General features: G+C 38.3%; 1 protein-coding gene across 1 annotated transcript in view; it reads left to right on the top strand.

The window, feature by feature from the left end:
- Window positions 1-23,703, top strand: part of HECW2 (HECT, C2 and WW domain containing E3 ubiquitin protein ligase 2) — a 110,829-nt gene that overhangs the window by 44,636 nt on the left and 42,490 nt on the right. The window contains exons 3-11 of the mRNA XM_010282268.1: window positions 463-557; window positions 4,558-4,633; window positions 6,463-6,632; window positions 9,169-9,311; window positions 12,821-12,921; window positions 14,431-15,768; window positions 17,136-17,231; window positions 20,501-20,651; window positions 21,012-21,115. Of these exons, the coding sequence (XP_010280570.1) occupies window positions 463-557; window positions 4,558-4,633; window positions 6,463-6,632; window positions 9,169-9,311; window positions 12,821-12,921; window positions 14,431-15,768; window positions 17,136-17,231; window positions 20,501-20,651; window positions 21,012-21,115 (2,274 nt within the window). The remainder of the gene's footprint in view (window positions 1-462; window positions 558-4,557; window positions 4,634-6,462; window positions 6,633-9,168; window positions 9,312-12,820; window positions 12,922-14,430; window positions 15,769-17,135; window positions 17,232-20,500; window positions 20,652-21,011; window positions 21,116-23,703) is intronic.

The following is a 23,703-nucleotide window of genomic DNA, read 5'->3' as shown; positions in this document are numbered from 1 at the left end:
AACATACAGAATTGGCTTTATGTGAATTGTGTCTTGTGAATACTTAGACATGTCTTACCCAATAGTGAGTGTGGGCATCTTGTTGTAAGAGCTGGAAAAAATGAGCTGTTCAGTTTTTACTGACTAGAGCAGAAATCTCGTTTTAAAAAAAATACTGAATTATTATATATAAATATTATTAAAAATAATAAAAAGGCAGCATTTACCAGCTCTTTAGCTAAAAACTCTATTCAGACTTTCTTTGAGACAGGTTTTCATTTTTCTACAAGTTGAGAGAAAATCTATTTCAGTACAGTTATTGTGTGCTTTTACAGTGAGGATGTATCAGGGAGTTGCCCAAACTCGGACTCCATGAACAGAAGTGAACTATGATTCCCTGTATGCCCATGTTCCTTTCACTGTCTCCCTTTTGCCTAGGATCAGTCATGAAGGGTTTAATGCGATTTTTGTCTTGTTTTCCAGCTGAAATAAAGATCTGTTTCAAATACTACCATGGTGTTAGTGGAGCCCTCCGAGCTACTACTCCATGTATCACTGTGAAAAACCCTGCTGTGATGGTAAGTTTAGCTTCTGTTCATTATGTTTTTATAAGATGATGATATTAACTATCAGACAATCTCATTTATATGTCTCCTAGTTTTACCATTAACTGCGATTTTTGCCAAAAAACTACATTGCCTGACAAAAATCATTAAAATTGGGAAATGCTTTTCTTGGTTTTGTATTTTTCATGGTAAAATGACATAAAAATCACTGAGCTTAGCTGAAATCTTTTATGCAAAGAACTTGATTTTGCTTGCTTTCAGTTTTGTGGCTTACAGCTTGCTGTAGTTTAACACCATAGTAGAAATTTTTCACACTGGTTATCTAACCCAAACAGAATCCTTATTGGAAGTCTCAATTTCTTCTTATTTGTTAATAATAAAAATTAAATTGTTGCTGAGATAAAAATTGTTAGTATAAAAATGAAACTGGACAAAACTCTGCTCCTGCAAAAATTATTTTTTTGTGTGTGTGTTTGTGTACTGTTGAAACTTAGATAATTATCTGACGATTGAGAATTGTTGATGCCTTACTATGCTTTAATGATGAGACTTGTTCTTTTGAAATACTAAAAGTTTTAGAGGAGGTTTATTTTAGTTGTTTAAATATGTATTGGAAGAAGAGCCTTCCAAACTTCTGTTCAGGTGCTTTTGATGGAAGTAATTTATCTAATAGGCTAGCTCTTTAGTTGACATGAAGTTTCACAGTGCATTTGATTCATTGGTATTACTGACAGATATTTAAGATCACATCTGTCTGGATGTTGTCTTGACAATGGCAGTATTGAAGATACTGTAGAGCACAAGTTACTCAGACTGAATAGCTTTTATTCTCACCGTGCACTTTTTCAGTGTTATATATTATATACAAGTGTGTGTAATGGCTATGTGATACTGTATGTGCTATACTAGACTTTATATCTCATTATACCAGGTGTTTTTTCTTTTTCTTAGAATTACAGACCTAGGTGATGGCATAATTTGTCAAATCTGTGTCAGATCTGACTATGAATAACACTGGTTCACAGCAGGCATACGAACTCTTGATATTTTACAGAAGAAATGTGTTACAGTTAATGAGCCACTGTCTTTAATATCAATTTATAAACTACAGACTGTAAGGTACCCTGAATTTTAACAAAGAAAAAAATGCATCTCAAAATCACCCTTAAAATGGTCTGTGCGCTGCACTATATTGTTATTGAGAAGCAGAATTATCACATTGGATGGAGAAACCATTCGAACTTGTGTGTTCTCTTGACCTTGTCATACTAGCCACCAATATTTTTGAGATTCATTGCACCAGAGGACACCTGAAGTTCTGTCTTTGAGAGCTACCTGAAGACCTGTCCTTCAGAGTCATTGGTCAATCCTGAGGGGCTAATTGGGTGTTGCTATTTAAATTTCTTTCCTTTAAAAGCTAACACAGGGTCCTGGGTATTCTACAGACCTTACACTCCTGCTAGAAGGTGTAACTTAATATAAATGTTTTTGTTCGTGCTAACATTACAGTTTTCCAGTAATAGCGAGCTGTTAGTTCCCGAATGAGAATGTCATATAACAGCTCAGATGAGGCTTCTTAAAAATGTCGTATTGGGTTAGTTATATGTAAATATACCTATTATTATATGGTGATACCTCACACCATTTTCGTGGTTTCAGTGTTGAGCTTAAGCCTGGTGTAGGAGAGAATACTTTGTTCTCTTGGCACTGGTCATGTCCGTTGCTACAGAAATGCTGTTCATGGCAGTGGTAAGAGAGTCGCGACGTGCCCACTGTCTTTTTTTTTTACGCTGCAAGACGTTACCCGATTACTCCGATCATTCTGTGTTTTCACATTACGTGGTTTGGTGGGAGGCATGTTTCTGGTTTTCCTCATATTGATGGTGTATCACACATGGTATTTCAGTCCATCTTATTTTTGGATAAGCAACTAACATTCTGTTGTTTTCATTTGTGTTCATCAGCATGGGCTGATCTAGCATTGAGAAACACAGCGTTACACCAGATGAAGTAGCCTTTGTGGTGCAAAAATCTAAGCGTATGTGCTAGGGTGAAATTTTGTACTTGGCACAAAAAATGGAAATTGCTGTTCAGATCATAATGGAACAGGAAAAGGAAATGAAAAACAGAAAATGGAACATAGCAAAACCATGGAAGTGCTAGGGAACACTGGTACAATTAATTTTATTATAGCTGAATTGTGGACAAATCCTATTTTCTATAAAATGAAGTAATGATTAGCAATGTAAACAATATTATTTAAACAGAGTCAGTGATGTAGCAGAGAAATAGGTATAGAATGAGTAAGGCCTTTTTGTTGATGAATAACATTTTTAACAAGAAAACAATGCATGTTAGGGTAAGTCCAAAAGAATACACTGAAATGCATAGTGTTCTTCTGGCCCGGCCTGGGCAGCGTCACCATCCCGGGGGATGTGCCCCTTGCTGCTTCCAGGGAATGTGTCTGTAGGCAAGGGGACTCTGATCCGGCTGGAATTAACCCATTGCTTTTGATGCCCTCGTAAGTTTATCCCAGCTGTTACTACTTAGGTGTCCGTATAAAGTCACTGGCGTGATGATGGCGTGGATAGGAAAGTGATTGAGTTCTGAGCACCGTGGCGAGAAACATCTTGCCCTGAGAACGGCGGTGAAACATCGTGAAGCCGGCAGTGAGGGGAGGGGTTGGGCTGGCTGCTGGGCGGCGGCGGCGGCTGGCACGGTGGGTTTCCTCACCAGACCGCTGGGGCTCACGGGGATGTCGGGCATCCGCGTCACTGCTGTTTCTTTATCGCTTTGTTTGACTGCTTGTTACGTACGAAGTATTACGAGTTTTGCAATGAGAGAAATTCTGTGTGTTTGCTAATTTTGATGGAATTCCCATGTGCTTGCTCATCATTGTGGGAAGTCTTTGAAAGCTAATGACATTAAATAGCTTAAAGCATTATAAAAGAGAATGAGTATGTTTTCGGTTAGTGCAAAGCAGGTTCCTTGCAGCCACTACAGCTCCAGAAATCATATATCAATCCAGTAGCTTCTAGTTCAGCCTTCAAACAACTGTTTAGCTGCTCAAAACTGCTTTACATACTTCATCTACACACATAGGTGAGCGAGTTTTTATTCAGCTTTTTTTTTTTTATCATTCAGTAGAGCAGACAACGTCCTGTTCTATTGCTAGTTGTAATCCCCGGTGCTGTGTTTGGCTGAAGCTTTTTCACCAGGCTGTCACCTCTTCTGCCTGGGAGCGAGTGCAGTGCCTACCTGCCTGGAGAAACGTTTGACTTCAAAGATAGCTCCATGGTGTCTTCATGATAAATTATTCAACTGGATGCACATTTCTGTCTTGAAAGACAATTTCTGCTGCTGTTTGAAAGAGCTAGACATTAATAAGACACTAATATGTGAGAAACTTTCTGTTTTGAAATAGTGCTTTACCTAATAAGGGGTTTCAGTAGAAACCAAACCTGAAAATCTGCAAAGCATAAGGTTTTACACCACATTCATATTTAGATATCTGATGCACTTTTCTGTTGTAAATGAGCTTTTGTTCATAGATCTAAAGGCTTTTGTTAGTCTCTCTTTGATCTCTGCTTTTTTTTGTTGCACAGTAAATTATGTGTTTGTGGAAAGTGACAAAAGTTACACATGGTGTGTCACTGGCCAGCTCTGTGCTTTGGTATATATTACCAATCCATACTCCTGATTTTATTTTACAAAAGGGAAACCTGCAAGAAAATACAGTCTCCTTTTCTCCAGTTTATAGTGTCTACATGTGTATTAGCTTATATGTGTTCTGTTTGGAAGATTCCAAGAACTGGTGTATTAGCACTACGTGCCATAAATAATAGGTATTTTCCTAGAAACAAATGCTGTAGCTTTGCCTGTCTGTGGTAATAGGCACTAGCTGGTCAGATTCTTCCCTTGCGTCCTACCTTACAATTGCATTGTCATCATCAAAAATGTACAAAACAGACGAAAACTTCTGTGGTATGTTTCGGTTTTTTCTCCTCTTCAGATGGGAGTAGAAGGCGCAGATGAAGGTGCTTCTGGAGCCCAGCACTCTAGGAAGTTAGTCAGCTTTACCCTATCAGGTAAAAACCAACTCTACTCTGTTTTACAAATTACCATTACCAAAAAAATAATTGCTGTTTTAAATAACTTCAAAGATAGAACACTTTTCTTCATTAACCTCTGTAGGAGCACACTCTAGTGGCTTGAAAGATGTCATTTCTTCAGAACTTGTTTGTTGAAAGCAAGCCAGAATCATGAATCTCCAGGGGTAAAAGAAAGGGATTTAATGGATCACAGCATGGAAAAAATTGGAGAAATTTCCAGTTTGCACAATTTTCCTCTCAGATTGAAGAGTGGAAAACTTAGCCTCTAAATAAAATGCAAGCTGGTTCCATTGCTTTGAAGTAGTAGAAAAGGAATGGCTGCAAATGGTGGTTTAGAAAGGAAAAAAATCCTTACTTGTAACAGAGCTAAAATGTCACTACAGCAAAATAGTTGTAGTGGTACAGTCTACCAGCTTCACCTGTTTTGATTAGCCCTTTATTCCATGGGAAGTCTTGTGTGAGAGTAAAGAGCTTGAGCAAAGACAGAAAAAAATTAATTCTGAAACTTGAAGAGCTGACAATGCAAACATTTAGAGATTGTAGGGGTAGAGCAGGAAAAAAACCCGCGTTTTTTGAAACAGTCTTGCAGCAGTTATCTGGGATAGAGCTGATAGGTTGTATAGACTCACATAGAGTGCTATAAAAATAATTGGTTTATGAATTCTGAAAAACGTATTGTGTTTAATAGAAGATTGTGACTCTAAATTAATTTTGAATGGTGTGAAGAATTGACTGATAGGTCTGTAATGTATTTCCCAGAACACTTTTTGATTGATCATTTGCATGTGCAAAGTTGTTGCTTTTAAAGGCAATTACCCTTTATTTCATGATATTTCTACTGCGTGGCTTAATTTTGCACATGGGGTAGGATTATTTTTTTTTACTGAATCCACAGGCATGGCATTTTGTTTTAGTGCAGTGAATTTTGCCTGCATGTACAAACTGCTCATCTAAGCATCCATGTGCCACTTGCGTTAGAGTCATGAAGGCTGCATGCAGCATATTGGAGTACCTAGTGGGGAAAGACACAAAAATCTTGTGCTTCAGCAAACCTAAACCAATAAGTATTTTACAGTTAAGTTTAAAATCTTATATTATATTAAAAAAACCCCTCTTTGTTCCTGTTAAAGCTTGCGCTGGTCATTAAAGTCATTAGGCAGGAGAATGTGCACCTGAGGAAATTATTTATTGTTGCAAGGGCTGCAGTACTGAGGTTTCCCTAGGAAGAAAGAAGCATTTTCAGAAAACTTTGTCTCCTTTTATGTGAGATAGGTTGTCTTGTAAACTGGGAGAAAGTGTGCATCATAGTCCAGAGCAACCTTGATAATGAGTATTTGAGATTATATTTATCAAAGTCTCAACTTCGGGAAAGTGGCAGTTCACTACATCACCTCCCATACAGTTTTTTATTTTAGCCACTTCCCCGGAAACAGAGCAAGTACTGTGTGATGGTTCTTTGGTGTTTTTTGATTTTTCTTTTTAAGACTGGAAATACCTTATGTACTGAGAAAAACATTTGTAGGTGAGTTACAAGTTCATGCTTTATGTTTTATAACTGACTGGAGTCTGAAATGCAAATGAGGATGTCTATTCCTTTCCTCCCTATATTCTATTGGAAAAACACTTACCTTCCTCCTTTAACTGTCTTCTGTACACTGGATCTAGTGAACATATGAGTAATTTTCATTTGCTTTATTTAGTTTATGGTGATTTGATTTCCTGGGTAATATTTTAGGAATGCGCTACTTTGAACTAGCTTTAATTTACTGAATTCCTTTTTCCTTCCTTCATGTTTTGCTTTGTAGATATTAGAGCAGTTGGACTTAAAAAAGGCATGTTCTTCAATCCTGATCCTTATCTAAAGATGTCCATTCAGCCAGGCAAGAAAAGTACATTTCCTACATTTGCTCATCATGGCCAGGAACGAAGGTCGACTATCATCAGTAACACAACTAATCCTGTTTGGCACAGAGAGGTAATGTATCCCTTTTGAGAGCTGCCTGCCAGCTGATGTGGTGTACTAGGCTTGTATATTCTCTTTATGTGTTAGTCCTTATTCTCTGAAGGCTGTGGGCTTATTTTGTAGCTAGTTGTTGAAACTGGCACAGGAATTGCAGTAATTTTAGGAACCCTGTTGTTGGATAGAAACAGCTATCATCTGCATATTTAAGCTGTGTGTTTAAGCTGCACTGCTGTGAGGTTTTCATTACCTTCTCGGCTAACGAGAGTTGAACTCAATCAACAGCCCTGTAAATTTCTTGAAATGGCAAAAATAAATTAATTGAAATGGATTATATGTTGTGAGAAGACCCTTTAAGAAAAGGTACACTGTAGTGAGCATTTATGCCTAGTGATTGCAACAACTGTTCATTTGGAAATGATATTCTCATTGTGCATAGCAGGTGGCAAGCTTTCAGTTTTGTCGGGCAGGAGATACTCTTTGGTGTAGCCTCTGTATGCACTGCTGCAGGAGGGAAAGCCCAGGGAGGCATTACAGCACCACTCAGCGAGGGGAAAAAAAGACAGTTTGGCAGAAGCCGATTTTCCAGATGTGTTGATATTGGGTAAGCTGTGCACGTCTCAGAAGGAACTCAGTCCCACAGCGAGCACAGAAGAGCCAGGCTATGCCTTTAAAGATAAGTGTTCATGTGGGAAACAAGGTGAAAATACTGACACAAGTCCATAACCCTTTCAGGACCAGAAAGTAGCGTTCTTGATCTGCACTAGTTTTCTAATGAGCAGATGCCTGCACTGTGTCTGATGAATGTTAGTCTGTTCTTTAGGAAGATTGGAAAATTGAGCGGGCTTTGGAAAATGTTCCCACAAATATAATCAAACGAAACAAGCAGTAAAACGGAACATAGCAGGGCCAGCATTAGCACTGCTCTGGGGTGCTTTGTTGTGGGAAACACTGTAGATGTGTGGAAGACTTAAAATCTTAAAAAAAATCCAGAGTTTTAATCTCTAAATTGAGTCATTCTGTCCATCCATCTATCCAGTAGATACAAAGAAAATCCAGTCTTATTTTTCCCCTTTTTTCTTCTCCAGTTCTCCCTGGATTTGAAGCTTATTAGAAAAGTGATAATGTTCACTGGTGCACACATCGTATCAACTTGCTTTGACTGCCCTATCTTCCCTGTAGCAATGCTCTGATGGCAGCAGCTTATGATGCCATTATATATGCAGTCCTAGTGATGCAGAATTGATCCTGTTTTACATCTACTTAATTTCTGCAAAATAATTTGCAATTTTGTAGCAAACTGAGAGTGACAAATTTTTAAGTTCTGTTTATCACAGGAACTCATCTCTGACAGTTGCCCAGCATGAGAAAGTGTTTTTATTCCTGACCCAATTTAATTGCTGTTTTTGAATATATTTAGCTGATGTCTACAGCTGAACTGAAGAGTTGTTCCTTCTTTTGTTCTTTGTTCAGGACATCTTTAGCTATCTAGCCAGATGCGTATTAGGCATTGTACTCGGGTTGTGATTTGCTCAGAGGTCTTAAAAGTGGCAGACAGTAAAAGTATAACCAGATGACCTTGGCTTTTCTGAGTAGGATATAGATATACCATACCTTTTTTGTGTGTTTGTTTGAAATATCTCAGAATCTAGAGGAAAAATAAAAACCTTTGGTTCGTAAGCTTGCTTTGCTAACGGAATTTGTTATCACACAATGTGTGTGTGTCTGCCAAGATGCCTGCTCATATATTTGCCCTGTACCACTTTTGAGTCTTCTGGCCATCTTCAGGCCAACTTGACAGAGCAGCACAGATCTCAAAAGATGAAGTATTCATAAATTGCATGAAAGTTGATGTTAAGCTGAAGAGAGTAACTGTGATAGTGTTGCCTTGCAGGGAAAGGCAGAAGAATGATCTTACCAGACATCAAAAGATCTTTTATAAATTAGTACCATGTTGTTTAAAAGCCCCAAGTGCAGAAGAAGGTTCTGTTGGAGCTTGCTGAGAAGATTTGTGAACTTTGGGGCAAAACTCTACAGAAAATTCTCCTCCTTTAGTTGCAGTGCTCTTGGAAATACCATATACACATTGCCTTTTTGACTTCCTGTCATGCATACAAAAAACTAATGCAAAGCGTGATGTTGGAAGGGAGGTTCACTAAGCACAGCCTGAAGTGAGATACTTTCCTCGTTCCTCATCAGATAGAGTACAGCAAGGATTCCTTCTCTTTTTGCTTTCTTCTATTCAAATTGATGCAAGTACTAGGATACATGGCTTTCTCCTTTCTGACATAGGCCATGAAAATGTTTTTATCCAGTGCAGTTTCTTACCGAGCAATTATTTTCAAGGAAGAGTAAAAGGGTATAGGTTTCCTGAGAGGCTATTTACATGTGCAAAAATACAGTGCTTAATAAATGATGTTGACATTGTTTTGCAACGTGGAAGCTGCTGTCATCGTTGCTTTTGGAGTTCACTGCACGCTAGTAGTAATTATGTACTTCTATGTGAATAAAGGTGTATTGATATGGTGTCAAATATGTTCTTTCTTTCCAGAAATACTCTTTTGTAGCACTCCTAACAGATGTCCTGGAAATTGAGGTTAAAGACAAATTTGCCAAGAGTCGTCCAATCATCAAGCGCTTTCTTGGGAAGTTAACCATACCAGTTCAGAGACTATTGGAGAGACATGCAATTGGGTAAATTAATACATTTCTTAGTGTTAACTTCTGTTGATCAGGGAGACTCAGCATCCTAGGATACTGGCACAGAGCAGTGAATTTCTACTGCATCTGTAGTAAGAAATTTAGTAGTGATATTAATAGCCTCCGGCCTCACTGGAGAATATCAGTGTTTCTAACCCTGTTCTGAATGCGCGTACCCATGTTTGTGTATATATAATTTGTTTTTTCAACTTAATTTCTTTACACAAAAAATGTCATCCTCTGGCTAGCTAATCAAGAAGCAAGGTGTTTTCACAATACAACATGATTGTGTGCAAATTTTTTAGAAGAAGCAGATTTTATTGTCTCACTTCTTCTACAGTTCAAGTATTTTCAATTATCAGTTTAATAATCAGAGTTTTAATACCTGTTCAGCTAACAGGCCAGAACTGCAAGGCTGTGACTCCTTATTTTTCAGAGTGCTAGTAGTACTACACAATTAAAATTGCTTTTTGCTATGAATAGTGCACCGATGGGACTCAAAATTTATCTGTTGTGCTGTTTTTAAAAAATTCTGTTCATTTCTTGATAGTTAACTGTTCTGGTATAACAATGCAAGTCACTGAAAAACTTTTAAGATGTTTTATGCTTCATGATGGTTACTGAAGGGAAGCATAGCATAGTCAAGTGGATGATCCAGTAAGGCCTTCATATAGCCATATGCACTGAGAAAGGGCTGACACTTGATAATTAGGCACTGTGATACATTGCAGGTGTGAAGCAAAAGGCTGGAGGTCAGCAAGTGATGCAGCATTGTGTGCAAAAATGTAATTTTACACCTAAGACAAAGTCATAGTTGTACAGCATATTGTTTTATTAAAGTCTTTTAACATGTATATCTGTATTTGACAAATTAGAAAAAATAATTCCTTGAAAGACAATGGGAGGAACTGAATTATTAAAGTGTGTTTTGTATAGGACCTAACTCAAAGTCTGCTAAAGTTAATGTGTCTCCATTAACTTCAAAAGGCCACTGGATGAGACCCATGAGAAATGATAGTGAACTAAAATGCATATATTCTTCCCTGAAAGTTTAAGAGCATAGCAAAAAAGCAGGATATAAATGACTGGCCTCCTTTTTCACAGATATCCCCACCAAAGTAACAAGTTGCATAAGTGGACAAAATCAAATTCAATTTGAAAACAGTTTTCAGCTTTAAGTTTCCAAAGTGGTGGTTACACTGGTAAGTAAAGTAAGAATAAAACTGTAAGAGTAGCTTAAAATTTTGGTGATGTCTTCTGATACAGAATTTATTAAAACAAAACAAAACAAAAAAAACCCGCAAAAATAACTACTGCCCATCTGTTTTATAGCGGTATCTAAGAGCAGTGCAGGTGTATATACAATCTAACTCTTCTAAGAAATGCTTCATCCTTGAGTTTCAACAAATTGTGATAAGTTGAGCAAGCAGCTTTTTCTAATAAATTTGCACACTGCTATAAACTCAAAAATAGCATCGTGATACTGACTGGTTTCAAAACCTAGTTCAAGGTGTTCATTTCCAAGCTAAACCCCAGAATGTTTTTCTGCTCCGGGATTCCTGGTGCTGTGAAGTTTGGAAATTACCCATTTACTGTGTTCATCAGTTCTTGTCTGTGTTTTTTCAAACCAATATTCTGGAAGACATTTCCCGTTTTCTTCTTCATCCTTCAGTTCTGTATATTATATATATCAAATATTTTTAGTAAGGGCTGTATAATAAGAATATAGGTAAGTATTCCATTTGGTTTTGCCATATTGCTATTAGAAGTGACATTAAATCAGCCTTACAGATATTTTTGCCTCTTCATCTAGAATTTATTTGTCGATTTACAGTTTCTGCATGCTAATAAGTTGTCAGGGTTCCTTTTTCATAAACATTGTAAAGACAGACAACATTTCACCAGAAGTTCTGCAAAGTAAAGAAGTGGTTAATATATATATGTGAAGTAGAAATGTACCAAACATACAGTCAACTGCTAATTCTCTTGCATTTTGTTTTTGTTCAAGCAAGTAAAACATTTGCACTTTCTTCTTCTTCATTTTGGTGATGTCAAGGACAATTTAAATCCTCTACTGGGTTAACATGTGAACTTGAAAAATTAGATGAACAAAGACCAAGGACTTACAGTACACCATATCCTTAACCTGTCCTTCCTGGTATTAATGATCAGTACTAATGAATGAAAAGGTGAAGTCCAGAACCAGCCACTTTTAGACAGACTAAACTAAAATTCTGCCCCACTTTTAGGTGTCATCATAGCTCACAAGTTTGCATAACAAAATGGCCAAGTGGCTTTAAATTTCATGGAAAGTATGATAAATGAGCATGGGAATGATCTGCTATTGATTCAACTGAATCCAGAGCAGACTCTATTTATGTTGTGGCTTTACCTAATCTCAAATGGCCTGGAGTAATACAAACCTTATGTAAAAACTGTGGAAAGCTCAACTGGCAATGTTCTGAGGACACCCCAAGTCTAGCTGAAGAGCTGTAGTTAGAGTACAGAGCAATGAACCTGTGACAGATCCTGGAAACACTACTGTAATAATGTGATGTCCTGCAGCCTATAGAGCAGTGTGGGGAGGCTGCTTTGCGTTACGTTGTCCACTCAGGACCTTTTTTGCTAAAAGCTAATGTTTGGATACAAACTGCTGCAGCTTATTTCACTACTGACCTTGCATTTGTTTTGGTCTGTCACTTATATTGCAGTAGGGATGCTCCAAGTAAAAGAGAGGTGTTTACACCACTATAAAATTATTTGCATAAATAACAGTAATTTCCTATGAAAATCTTCGGAAGCTCCCTCCTCTCCCTTCAGCTGTCCCAGCTGGGCTGAGGGGGGCTGGGGCTGGGAGTTCTGGCTGTGCCTAATAAGAATATATAGCCTAGGATTTGATCCTAAGTCTCAAGCTGGTGCAAGTGCTTAATCAAGTCTGAGTCCCACTGAATTCAATAAGTCTTAAGAACGTATTTGAAGTAAAATCTGAGCATTAATAGCTTTTCTAAATAGGAATGCAGAAGTGCTTTATTGAATGAGAACTGAAATGTGAAGAAACTGGGAATTTTGTATATGGTAAAAACCACAAGGGGGCAGAAGGCTTTAAAAAATTAAAAGTTTTGTTCATTATAAAACATATTTTGGATTGGGGGAAGGAGGATGTTAGGGGAAAGGGATCCTTTGCAATTTGATTTCTTTAAGACTTAAGAGATTTAGGGATGTATAAGAATTGCTGGGTCACAATCTGTATTTGGAAATGATCAAAAGTAGTTTGTCAGGCTGTTTTATCTGTTATCTAAAGGTATTTTACACCATTGTTGGTGTTTGTGCTTTTCCATACAAGCCAGAGTATGTGGCTAATTTTAAGATTCTAATAAGGTTCTAATTACCCTCTATCATGCTGACTCTTATCTGATATGAGCTTCTGGTACAAAATTCTGGAAAAATGAAACCAGTTAAAATTGTAAAAAAAAAAAACAACCCCAATATGTTTGTTTTTGCAGAGACCAGGTTCTTAGCTATAATCTTGGCAGAAGGCTCCCAGCTGATCATGTAAGTGGATATCTCCAATTCAAAGTGGAAATCACATCTTCTGTTCATGAAGGTGAGAATTTGTCAGTGATCTGGATCTCCAGCCAGTTGCATGGAGAGAGTTTCTATGTATCTGTTTCTAGGATTTTCTCTGAAAATCTTCTTTCTCATTTGTGTACAGTGCCTCTATTACAGATTTTCCTATTGGGATTGAAGGTTTAGATACATCACGTACTGCTTTGGAGATGGTAATTCCAAAACAGCAGCACATATCATATTGTTTTCCTGTCTTGTTAGATAGATTTTTAAATGAATCTGCTTATGATTTGCATTTTATGGGATAGATTGGGTAATCAAATGCATTGTTTCTCTTCAGTCTGTAACACCTTTGGCTGAGATAAGCAGTTGCAAGTAAGATTCTACCTGTGCTCTCCTTCCCTGCTAGTGTACGTGCAGGTCACTTTGTCCTGTCCCCTTTTTACAGGACTCTGCCCTGCTTAGAACCAAGAATATCTGTTATGGTTATGAGACTACATGCTTCCATTAGGCAATTCTTTTATTTTCCTTTTTTCCTGTTCTGGAGGCAACTAGCAAAACATGGCTGCTACAGTTACATGTTTATCACATTATATGTGTCTATTTACATGTTTATGATCTTAGATTCTCCTTCATTAGACTTGGTATAATCTCTTTGGTAGTGAGATGTTGCTCTATGTTTTAACTTGATACAACCTTCTTGCCTTTTTTTGTGGCCATGTAGTCCTATATATCATTAATATTTTTGCTCTGTCACCATTAAAAAAAATGCTTCTGTCATCAGTCCTGTTTGTTGCTAGGCACTCTAGTTCACAGACTTCACTGTTAAGTTTCTTGCAGATGTGTACAGACACTTACAGGTGGATTATTCAACTCTATGCCTGTTTAATTCCCGTGTGGGCAAGTTACTATCTTACCTTTCAAATGAGATGGTTTATTTTAATTTCCCTTTTCTATGTATTACTGTAGCACATACCTAATATCTGATGAACTTTACTTCAGTAGATTCCCATTCTTTACAGTGGAACATTCTGTGAATTAACTCAAAATAAGCGTTATGTATAGAATTTGACATCTGTACACAGTTTGTGATTCCTCACGTAATCTCAGATGCTGGTTTGCATGCTGCTAAGGATGTAATGACAACTGGTAGTCAGCGACTGGCTTTGTGTAAATCCTACTTTTGGATATGAGAGATACGCTGTAAGAAACTGGTTCCTTGGTTGTGAGGCTGGTTTTGTTGTCAGTTTGGCAAGATGCTTGGAAGTACTGTGTCTTCTGAAAGCAGAATGGGAGTCCTTTAAAGTCATACTTCACACCCCTTAAATTTTCTATATATTACAAAATAGTATAGACTTATATAGAGAAAATTCTATAATTGCTGTTATAACGCTGTAGATGTCTGTGTTTTTAATTGTATTTTTTTACCTTCAGTTGTCTGATTGAAATAAGCAAATGTCTTGAAAGGTGTATTTTTACATCACTTCTGTGATGCAGGCAAAGTAGGATGCATTTTGTTTCACCTTCAGTCTTTGTGTTTCTGCAGATGCTTCACCAGAAACAGTTGGCACTTTGCTAGGAGTGAACTCTGTAAATGGAGACTTGGGGAGCCCTTCCGATGATGAGGACATGCCAGCAGGACATCATGATACATCCACAGTGTGTTCCAATGGTCCAGTCCTCGAGGAATCTTCTGGAGAAGCAATCCTGAGACACCCTTTGAGGACTAGTACAACTCTGGAAACGGACCAGGATGAGTTGACCTCTGGTGCTTCAAGATCGTCACCTACCAGAGGTCGCCAGGACTCACTAAATGACTATCTGGATGCAATAGAACACAATAATCACCCCAGACCCGGGGCATCTGCCTGTGGTGAGCGTCCACGTGGAGCTTCCCCAAAACTGAGGAGTAGCTTCCCTACTGACACAAGACTTAATGCTATGCTTCATATTGACTCAGATGAAGAGGAGCATGAGCTACATCAAGACCTGGGTTTTCCGTCTTCCTTGGAGGACGATGGTGGTTTAGTAATGCTTAATGGTGCTACAAGAAATGTTGAAAGAAATGGTTTAAATTACTCATCAGATCAGGCAATGCAAGGGCCTGCAGAGAATGAAAATGTTTCAGCCTCTGAAGCTCCTTTGCCATCAACTGATGACCAGCAAGAGACTCTCCCAGAGCTTCCACCATCACAGTTATCAAGAGGTGAAAGCCTGCAAGGTTCTCAAAGTGAAGCACTAGCAGACCAGGCTAATGAGTTGTGTCCTGCTCAGGAGGCAGAGCAGCCTCCGAGCAGTGCAGATGCAGGAGCTGCTGATGCTGCTGCTGGGAGCAGAAGGGGCGTTAGTGAAACGGAATCCATTGATCAAGGGTCTGAACCTTCCCAGATGTCATCAGAAACAGAGCAGAGTGATCCTGCTCGCACGGAAAGCGTCAGTGAGGCTAGTACTCGGCCAGAAGGGGAGAGTGACGTGGAAGGGGCAGACAGTTCTTGCAACGAAAGTGCAACTGTGCGACGTTCCTCAGTTGAAATGCGGTGTTCTTCTTTTGAAGGTGCCAGGTTTCCTGAGACTCCAGCCTTTTCTTCTCAGGATGAGGAAGAGGGAGCTTGTGCCACCAACATGGCTAGAATTGAGCCAGGTGCTGAAACACAGGATACTGCAAGTACTTCTGGTTCTCTACCTGCGGTACAGTTACCTCTGGAGGAAGTACAGGAGGCTGAGGCAGGTGAATTACAAGACCAAGAGGAAGCAGAAGAAATCTGGCAAAGAAGAAGAAGCCTGCAGGCGGCAGCTGCCAATAACCAGTCTCAGGATGAAGAAACAGAAGGAGCCCGAGCAGCTTGTGAGGGTGCCACAGCACAGGTTGAAGGAGCTACTGGAGGTAACAACTGCACTTTCTGAAGTGACCTTTCTGCAGCCAGTAAAAATTATTTTAAAAATTAACATCTGAAAATTTAAGATCTTCATTTCTCAATGTCATTGTCTTTCAAGATTTTTTTTGGTTGTTGTTCCTCTTGAGATTTATTCCCTTCTTCAAGAGACTCTTAGGGTTTTTGATTTAACAAAGAATCAAAACTGAAATACCCAAGACATGTTTATTTTGAAATTGGATATATTTTAATTATTGAGTAGTGAGAAGGAGGATGAAGAGGAGGAAAGAATTCCACAGTATTACCCTGCTTGCCAGTCAAAATGGTTATGGGGGAGAAATAATCCCAGAACTATGAAATGCAAACTAGAATTTCTATTTGGGTCTTTTCTCTGGTGTTTTTATGGGGGGAAGAACATAAACACATATACTAGCATTAAAACATAAGGGTAATCAAAAGAAAGGGGAGGAAAAAAAAATACGGTTTTTAGTCACACTTCAGGCTGTTTATCTTCCCTTTCCTAGTCCCTTATCTGTGTAGGCACATCCTAGCACAGCTGGAACCATGGAAGGAGAGGAATGCGTTACTGAAGTTAACACTGTAAAACTCTTACCAATTGCAAAATTGTTTTAACAGTTGAGAATTTTGTGTCTCACTAAAATCACCAGAAGTAGAAATGTATCCCTAACAGATTGTTTTCAAGTACATTTCACAATGAATTATCTGTTTGATTTCTTCAGGGGTTGAAGAATCAATCAATCTAATAAAGTGGGTGCACTCAAACTAGATTTCTGGAGGGGTCTTTTTCATAACATTTCAAAAGTTTTGGGATCTATTAATTTCTTCTCGTCATAAACAGCTCTTTGATTTGGAAAGAATAATTTGGCATTTATTTCCGATACTGTCAATATGTTCTTTTACATAATTTTCTACATGTTTGGAACTCTCTTTTTATTAGGTGTCAGGTTGCACTGTGTTTTGCAGATCATTGTGGCTGCAGCAAGGAAGGTCAATGGAGACTTTCATCTCCAACTCTTACAGCAGGTGGCCAGGTGGAACTTTGCCCTTGTCCCTTGCTGGGATATGGCTCAGGCACATGCTGTTGTTTCTGTGCCCTGGCTTCCACTGGTCACAGGTAGATGCAGCATGTCCTAAGGGGTGACATTTTCAGGACGAGGACTGCAGCGCATCCCAGAGAAATCGCTTGCCCAGAACTGTAGACATAACTTACTTTGCCCCCCAGAACAGATGACTATTAGATACATCTTAAAATATCGTAGTCCTGCAGAAGCTTTAGCATGTGTTGTTCACTTTAGAGGCAGCTCTAGGGCTTCCCCACACTGACTGAAAAAATAATTTTGGGGCATTTTGATTCCAGGTTCGCAAGCCAATGGCCATCAGCCCTTGAGGTCACTGCCTTCGGTACGTCAGGATGTTAGCCGGTACCAGAGAGTGGATGAGGCTCTACCACCAAGTGAGGTTCTTCATACTTTAATTGGGGAATAGGCTACCTGGATCTCATTACTGAGATCTCAATACGTTTATTTTTTAAATGTGAGAACTGAGAATGAACAGCTGACAAGTTCTAAGTGAGGAGTGATGATGATGAAGTCTAGTGCTGTTCTGTAAAAGGCATGTGCTCAGTCTGCAAACTATCAGGGTGTGTTATGATTATTACACCTGGTGTCTACAGACTTGCTAAGACATTTGCAGAGAAGCAGCAAGGCATGGTGTTGCCTTCTCAGTATGCAGTGCACATAGGTAGGGAGGTGAGGCGATACACTATATGAGGCTCTTGGAGGGAAAGATAGCAAGCACTCCGAAATCTCTGAATACTTCTTGTATGGTGACGATTTACAAATAAATATGTAACATCTTTATTCTCCGCAGATTATGTGAAAGGTGTCTGTGTTTTTCTTGCATTTTTTGAGGCAGAGTGAAGACTTTTTGAATTGAAATAAACCTAGGTATTAAGCAACAGTTAGATGAGCCTAAATTGACAGATAAATTGTAATTGCTGTAATACGTATGAAAAATACATTGCTCCCAATTGTTGGGCTGATTCACTTGCTTAAACTTGGGGCAGTGAAAATCTATTCAGTATTAGATATTTAAAGAAAGAAGACAGGACCAAAAGAGAGCTACACAGCTAATAGGCAGACATTACTTTAAAACAAACAAGCAAAAAAAAGTTAAATTCAGACCCACTGAAGCCTGCGGCAAAGCTCTATTATTCTAAAGGAGTCAGGAGTTCAGACATTTAGTGTAAAATGAATAGATCTTTATTTCAGAGTATGGAATGGGACTGTGTGTGCTCTGTAATTGGAGAGGGTAACTGGAAGGAATCTGACAGCAGGTATAACTGTGTATTGGAAAGCCAGGGTGATGAGAAGGTTAGGTTTTGCTCCCTGCTGCTTCTCTCATAATCAGTGCATATAACAAATTAGTCCTGAGTGCAGATCCTAAAGTTAATAAACTGCCTCCTCAATAAACCAGTATAATATTTTTTACAAAATTGTGCCTGGGAGATGTATATGTATCTTATCATTTTTCATACTGAAAAAGACAGAGACCATTATGGGAAATACTCAGAGATCAGGTGTAATAAATGAGAAATGCATAGAGATAGCTTTTATAGTACCATGGTTTATACATAGATTGCTTTTTATGTTTCAGAAGCAAACTATACGTTACAATAACTACTTGGAAAAACTATGGAATGTTAATGGAAAAGGTCTGGCTGTGTGGTATTCTGATATTTCTGACATTTGCTGGGTTTTTACACAGTCATGCATGGGCATGCATATACACATCACCCTTTACAATCAAAGCCCAATGCAATCTTTATGTAGCTCATTCATTTGCTAATGTGAATAAAATCTTAAATAGTAATTGTTGCCTAGATTCAGTTTTTTTCTCCAAAGCTGTGCTTTCAATATGTAACAGTTTTAATAGTTTAATAGTGAAAAATTAGAGAAAATATTTAGAATAGGATTTTGAGTTATAAACTGTAATTTCTTTGTAATTTGGGTTGTATTCTATTTGTTGTTCCATCACAATCAGAAACTAAGAAAGAAAAATGTGTGTATTTCTTTCAGTTGTGTGTAGGTTAAGTTAAAGAACAAGAGAAAGAATTGTAATGTTTATATAGTATTTCTGCCTATAACATGCAACATTGTGCTCCGATTCATTGGGAAAAATCATCAAATAAGCTTGACCACACAACCTTGATTAATTACAATTTTGCAGTTCAGCAAGCTAAGTTCATTGTAACACATTTGACTAACAACAATTTGACTAATGGAAGGTATCCTTGTCCATCACAACACTGATGCAGGTGCTTTGCTTTAAATATTTGGGCAATAGCTTCTAAACTTGTATATTTAAAATTGAATGCAGGTAAAAATGCTTTTCTTCTGCAAGACCATGTTACAGAAATGGTGACTGTGCGTCAGAATTGGCCATATAATCACCACAAGGAAAATGTCAACTATTATGCAGTAGTTTAGGGTTTGACATTTAAGCAGAATAATGAATTCACAAATTTAAACTGTTCTTTTTTTGTTTGTTTTTCTCAATGAACAATTCTGTCCTTCCTGGAATACTTCCATGTTTTATTTTATTTACAAACTCTGGTTAAAAACTTGGTTTTTAAAATGTTACTGCAGTAAGTGATGTTTCCTGGCTTTGAAATACAGAAAGTCTTTTCCAGAAACCTTATGAGCTTTCAAAGATTGTTTTTCAACTGATGTGATAAATGGTTTGCATGTTTTCTGCAGTTGCTTGTGCCCAAGAATCAGGCATACCTGTTTCTCTCTATATAATATTTTAATATTTTTTAATTATTATGTGGCCCCCAGCCATGATCAGTGTTGTGATACCTTGCTCGTTTCCTAACCAGTTATTAGGCAGACAGTGTTTCTGACCCAAAAATCTTATGAACTAAGGCTTAGGTGTTGTGATGCACCTGTTTTTTGCTGAGCACTGAGAAGCCAGATGTGGTTGGGGAAAGGTCCCAGCACCTTCATCTCTGCTCTCCTGGTGTATCTCTGTGGTTTAGACTTCTCACATTGTAGCTTGTGTTGCAAAACACGGTGGACAGCATTACAGTTACTGCTTGCACAAGAAGTTGCATTTGCTGTGATATTTGCAGGATCAGCAATTCTGGAACTTGTGTTTAGTATATGAAAGAATTTGGTTGTTATAATTATCCATCTTCTCTGGCAGGTCTGCTTACCTTTAACACAGGTACATGTAAACCCAGGAGAAGCACTGGGATCTGTTTTATTCCTGTTGCTACTAGCTGGGGAAAAACAGTGACAAGTGTCAAACTTTGCAGGATTTTTGGTACTTTTCCATTGTCCTTTTGAACTGGAAATAATCCTCAGAGATAGGATCTTGAATTACTTCAGTCCAAGAGAATTAGACTAAGTATCCTGATTTTTTTTTTTTTTTTTCCTGGGACATTTACTGGTTTAGGGGGAGATAGAATAGAGAAGGGAATAGAAATTATTAGATATGGATTCTGTAGAACCTTAGCTACAGTGGGGAATTTGATTTATGGGATAAAATAGGGAAAAGCCAAGTCTCTTAACCTTTCAGTGAGAAAGTTCTGTGCCAAAGTAATCCTGTGAAAGAGAAACAGCAACTTGGAACAATATATTCAGCTACAAAAGCAATAGAGCTAAAATAAATAAATAAACCTAACCCCTCCATAGTTCACAGTATTTTATTGCTACTTAGACTGGGAGGCTCGAATTGACAGCCATGGACGGATTTTTTATGTGGATCACGTGAACAGGACAACAACATGGCAGCGACCCACAGCCCCCCCAGCCCCCCAGATTCTCCAGAGGTCAAATTCTATACAGCAAATGGAACAGCTGAATCGCCGGTAAGAATTACCCTTGTTTGTGAATTGTGTACTTGCAAAACTGCATTCACCATTCTGAGTATGAAGTCAGGGTCACAGTTGCTGCTGCAGCTGGCTGTACATGTTTATTTTCATGTGGCTGTCCCTTTTAATCTGCATGTGAGATTCTAGGGCTTTTGTATTCCACCTGTGTTCATCAGCTATGCGGCTAACAAAAATAATCTGATAATGGTTTTCAGAAATTCAAAAGGCTACTAATACAGAAATTGGAGGTTGATGTATATTAGCCTACATGGCAGAAAAGAGGGGCAAGCTTCCTCGGAGCCAGAATTGGATCATAGTTACCATATACTATATATAAGTCCATTTTTCTAACCCTAGGTACCAGAGCATCCGAAGAACAATGACTAACGATAGGCCTGAAGAGCATACAAATGCCGTGGATGGAGCTGGAGAGGAAACGGACTTTCACCATTCTAATGCAGGTTAACAAAAAAAGACTTCTTTCCCTTGCCCCGCCTCTAAAGGGAACACTGATCTCATAGACGATTTAATGAGAGTGACACAAGGCAGAACCTAACTTCTGCCCCTGAAAGTCTGGGTGAAAATGAAACCATTCGTTTTCATTGCTGTCTAGTTTTTGAAGATCATGGCTCAGCCTGTTCAATACGTTAAGGAGATGAATGTGAGATTTGGAGCGTTTTTCTGTCAGTATCTGACTGGGTAAAAATACAGGCAGGACATTTGCAGTGAGAAAATATAAAATTGTATGGCCTGGGTTACAGATATTTTGAATCTGCTACTGCATTTTGAAATGGTAGATTATAAGACTAGAAAGGGCAGTCATCTGCTTCATCTCTGAGCTGAAGATAGATAGGTTGAGCTGTACCTAAACTGTACTTGCTAAATGCAATCTTATGTGTTCTTACAACATTTTCTTCAGTCGATGGACATGTTGTAACTTTGTTAGACAGTCTACTAATACAGTTTCTCTTCTAAAATATTCTTAAATGTGTCTGTCTTTCCTCGAGGCTTGTGTTTTTAGATCTCACATTATTTTGTTGGCCTACTCTGTATCGTCTGCATTTGGTCTACAGCTTCTGAGGAATATTTCAGAACATTAAATAAAGCTATGACTCTGCTGTACTGAAGAGATTGTGTAAATGTCACAGCTTACGTACAGCACTCCTTGTACATTCCTGCAGAATTACTACTATTTTTTTTTTCTGGTAGTTTGACATTAACCACGAGTCTTCAGTTTTTGTTCTGCTAAAATCAGGTCCAGACTCTTGTGTGCAGATCTTTGGCACAAATGTCTATTTTACATCTGGTGTTTATGCAGTTGATTATCCCTACCTGCATACAGGTCTTTGCACTTTTCTAATGTGTTACTATAGTTTTGAATCTTGTCCATCCTGCTGTCCAGGTACTGCAGCATCTCCTAGTTGGAGCAAGTTCTGACGTCCCTATCCAGTCATTAATAGAAATAATGAATAGGACCAGACCCAGACAGATCTCAGTGAAACATCACTTGGTGTACTCTTTTTGTTTGACATAAATCATAACTGCTCTTCAGTACATTTTTGAAAACTGCTGCATACCCCTCCAGGTGTTTTCATCTGTTTCAGGTCATTTTCTCCCTCAGCATGATTCTGAGAGTATTATGTATATGTTGTTAAAGGCCTTATTAACATCAAAATACGTGGCCTTTACACCACTCGAGTAGTAGAAAAGAGTTTAGTTTGCTGTGATTCATTCTTCAGAGATCCTGGTTGTTTGTGTTTCTCTACGTTGCTGTCATCTTGTTGCTTTAAGTAGTTTGACAATTAGTTCATGTGTCTTTCTAAGAATAGAAAATACATCAACTACAGTTTCCTTCATCCTTTTTTTACCTGTTCTTAAAAATTGATATAATATTTATGCCTTTTCTTCTGAGAATTCCTTCAGACCTCTGAAATAACCACCAATGTCTCAGAGATTGCTTCACCTAGTTTCCCAAATGTTCGAGTACGTTTTATCAAACTCAAAAGGTTTGAAAATACCTGATTTGCACCACAGCCTTTAACCTGCTCTTTACCTATTGTAGCCTAAGAAGAAAGTTCTTTCTTCCTCTGTTTTTTAGTTCTTCTGGTTTTCTGGTCGGTGTTAATTTTTTGAATGAAGACAGAAGGAAAGATCTTTTTTAATGAGCTCTAAACGTCATCACTAGTTTTGCATCTTGCAGAGCAGTTCGCTCCTAGTCATCTTCCTACTACTAATTTACTAATACATTTATAAAGTTAGTTTTGTTACCCATCCAGACCCTTGTGTAGTTGTGTGCTACTATGTGCTTCGTCTTTGTCTCTAGATGGCTCGTGATATTCTCTTACAATACGCTTGCCTAAATTAATCTAATAGCCAAGCAAGGCCACCCTTCCTTGAGTTTCAAGTCATTGTAGAACTTGTGGTTTAGCCCAGCGCTCCCTGCATATTTTTTTCTTTACTTCTGCCTTAGTCTTTCCCTTTTCTACCTTTGTGCACATGCATGTGCAGCTAGATGATGAGTTTTGCTGTAAATAAATCAGTTTAAAGCAAATTCAGCCTAAACCCTAATCAGCAAGTTCAGATGAATAATCTGTTCATAAATCAAATTCATAACCCTCTAAACTGCAGGAAAAACCCACCTGGTGACACATTCTGGTTTCCAGATTACCCAGGTTATGACAGTGGACCTATCTGTACCACGCCACAGCATCTTCCCAGGTGTGAGAAGTGACTGGTGTACACCCAAGTTTTGTACCAATATAGAGTTGACGTGCAACCGCGGTGCAGTCCTGGAAGGCACTCCCAGCCCAGTTATTCAGGCATAGCTTCAGGAGTCTTTATGCTACACTGCTGTCGCTCCATAGACGTGCCTCCTGTGGGAGGGCTTGGGGTCTATGGTTTAAGAAGTGTCTCTAAAAATCCTCTTTTTCATTTACTTTTCCTTTGCTTTTTACCCTTCCATTTTCTGGTTTCCTCTCATCCTCAGAATAATCATCTTTATTTCCCTCATTCCCTTTTTTCCATAAAGTTTACCCATCCATATTTAGAA

The sequence above is a fragment of the Phaethon lepturus genome, unplaced genomic scaffold (genome assembly GCF_000687285.1).
Source record: "Phaethon lepturus isolate BGI_N335 unplaced genomic scaffold, ASM68728v1 scaffold5152, whole genome shotgun sequence".
NCBI classification, from domain to species: domain Eukaryota; kingdom Metazoa; phylum Chordata; class Aves; order Phaethontiformes; family Phaethontidae; genus Phaethon; species Phaethon lepturus.
This window is presented reverse-complemented; position numbering and strand designations above follow the sequence as displayed.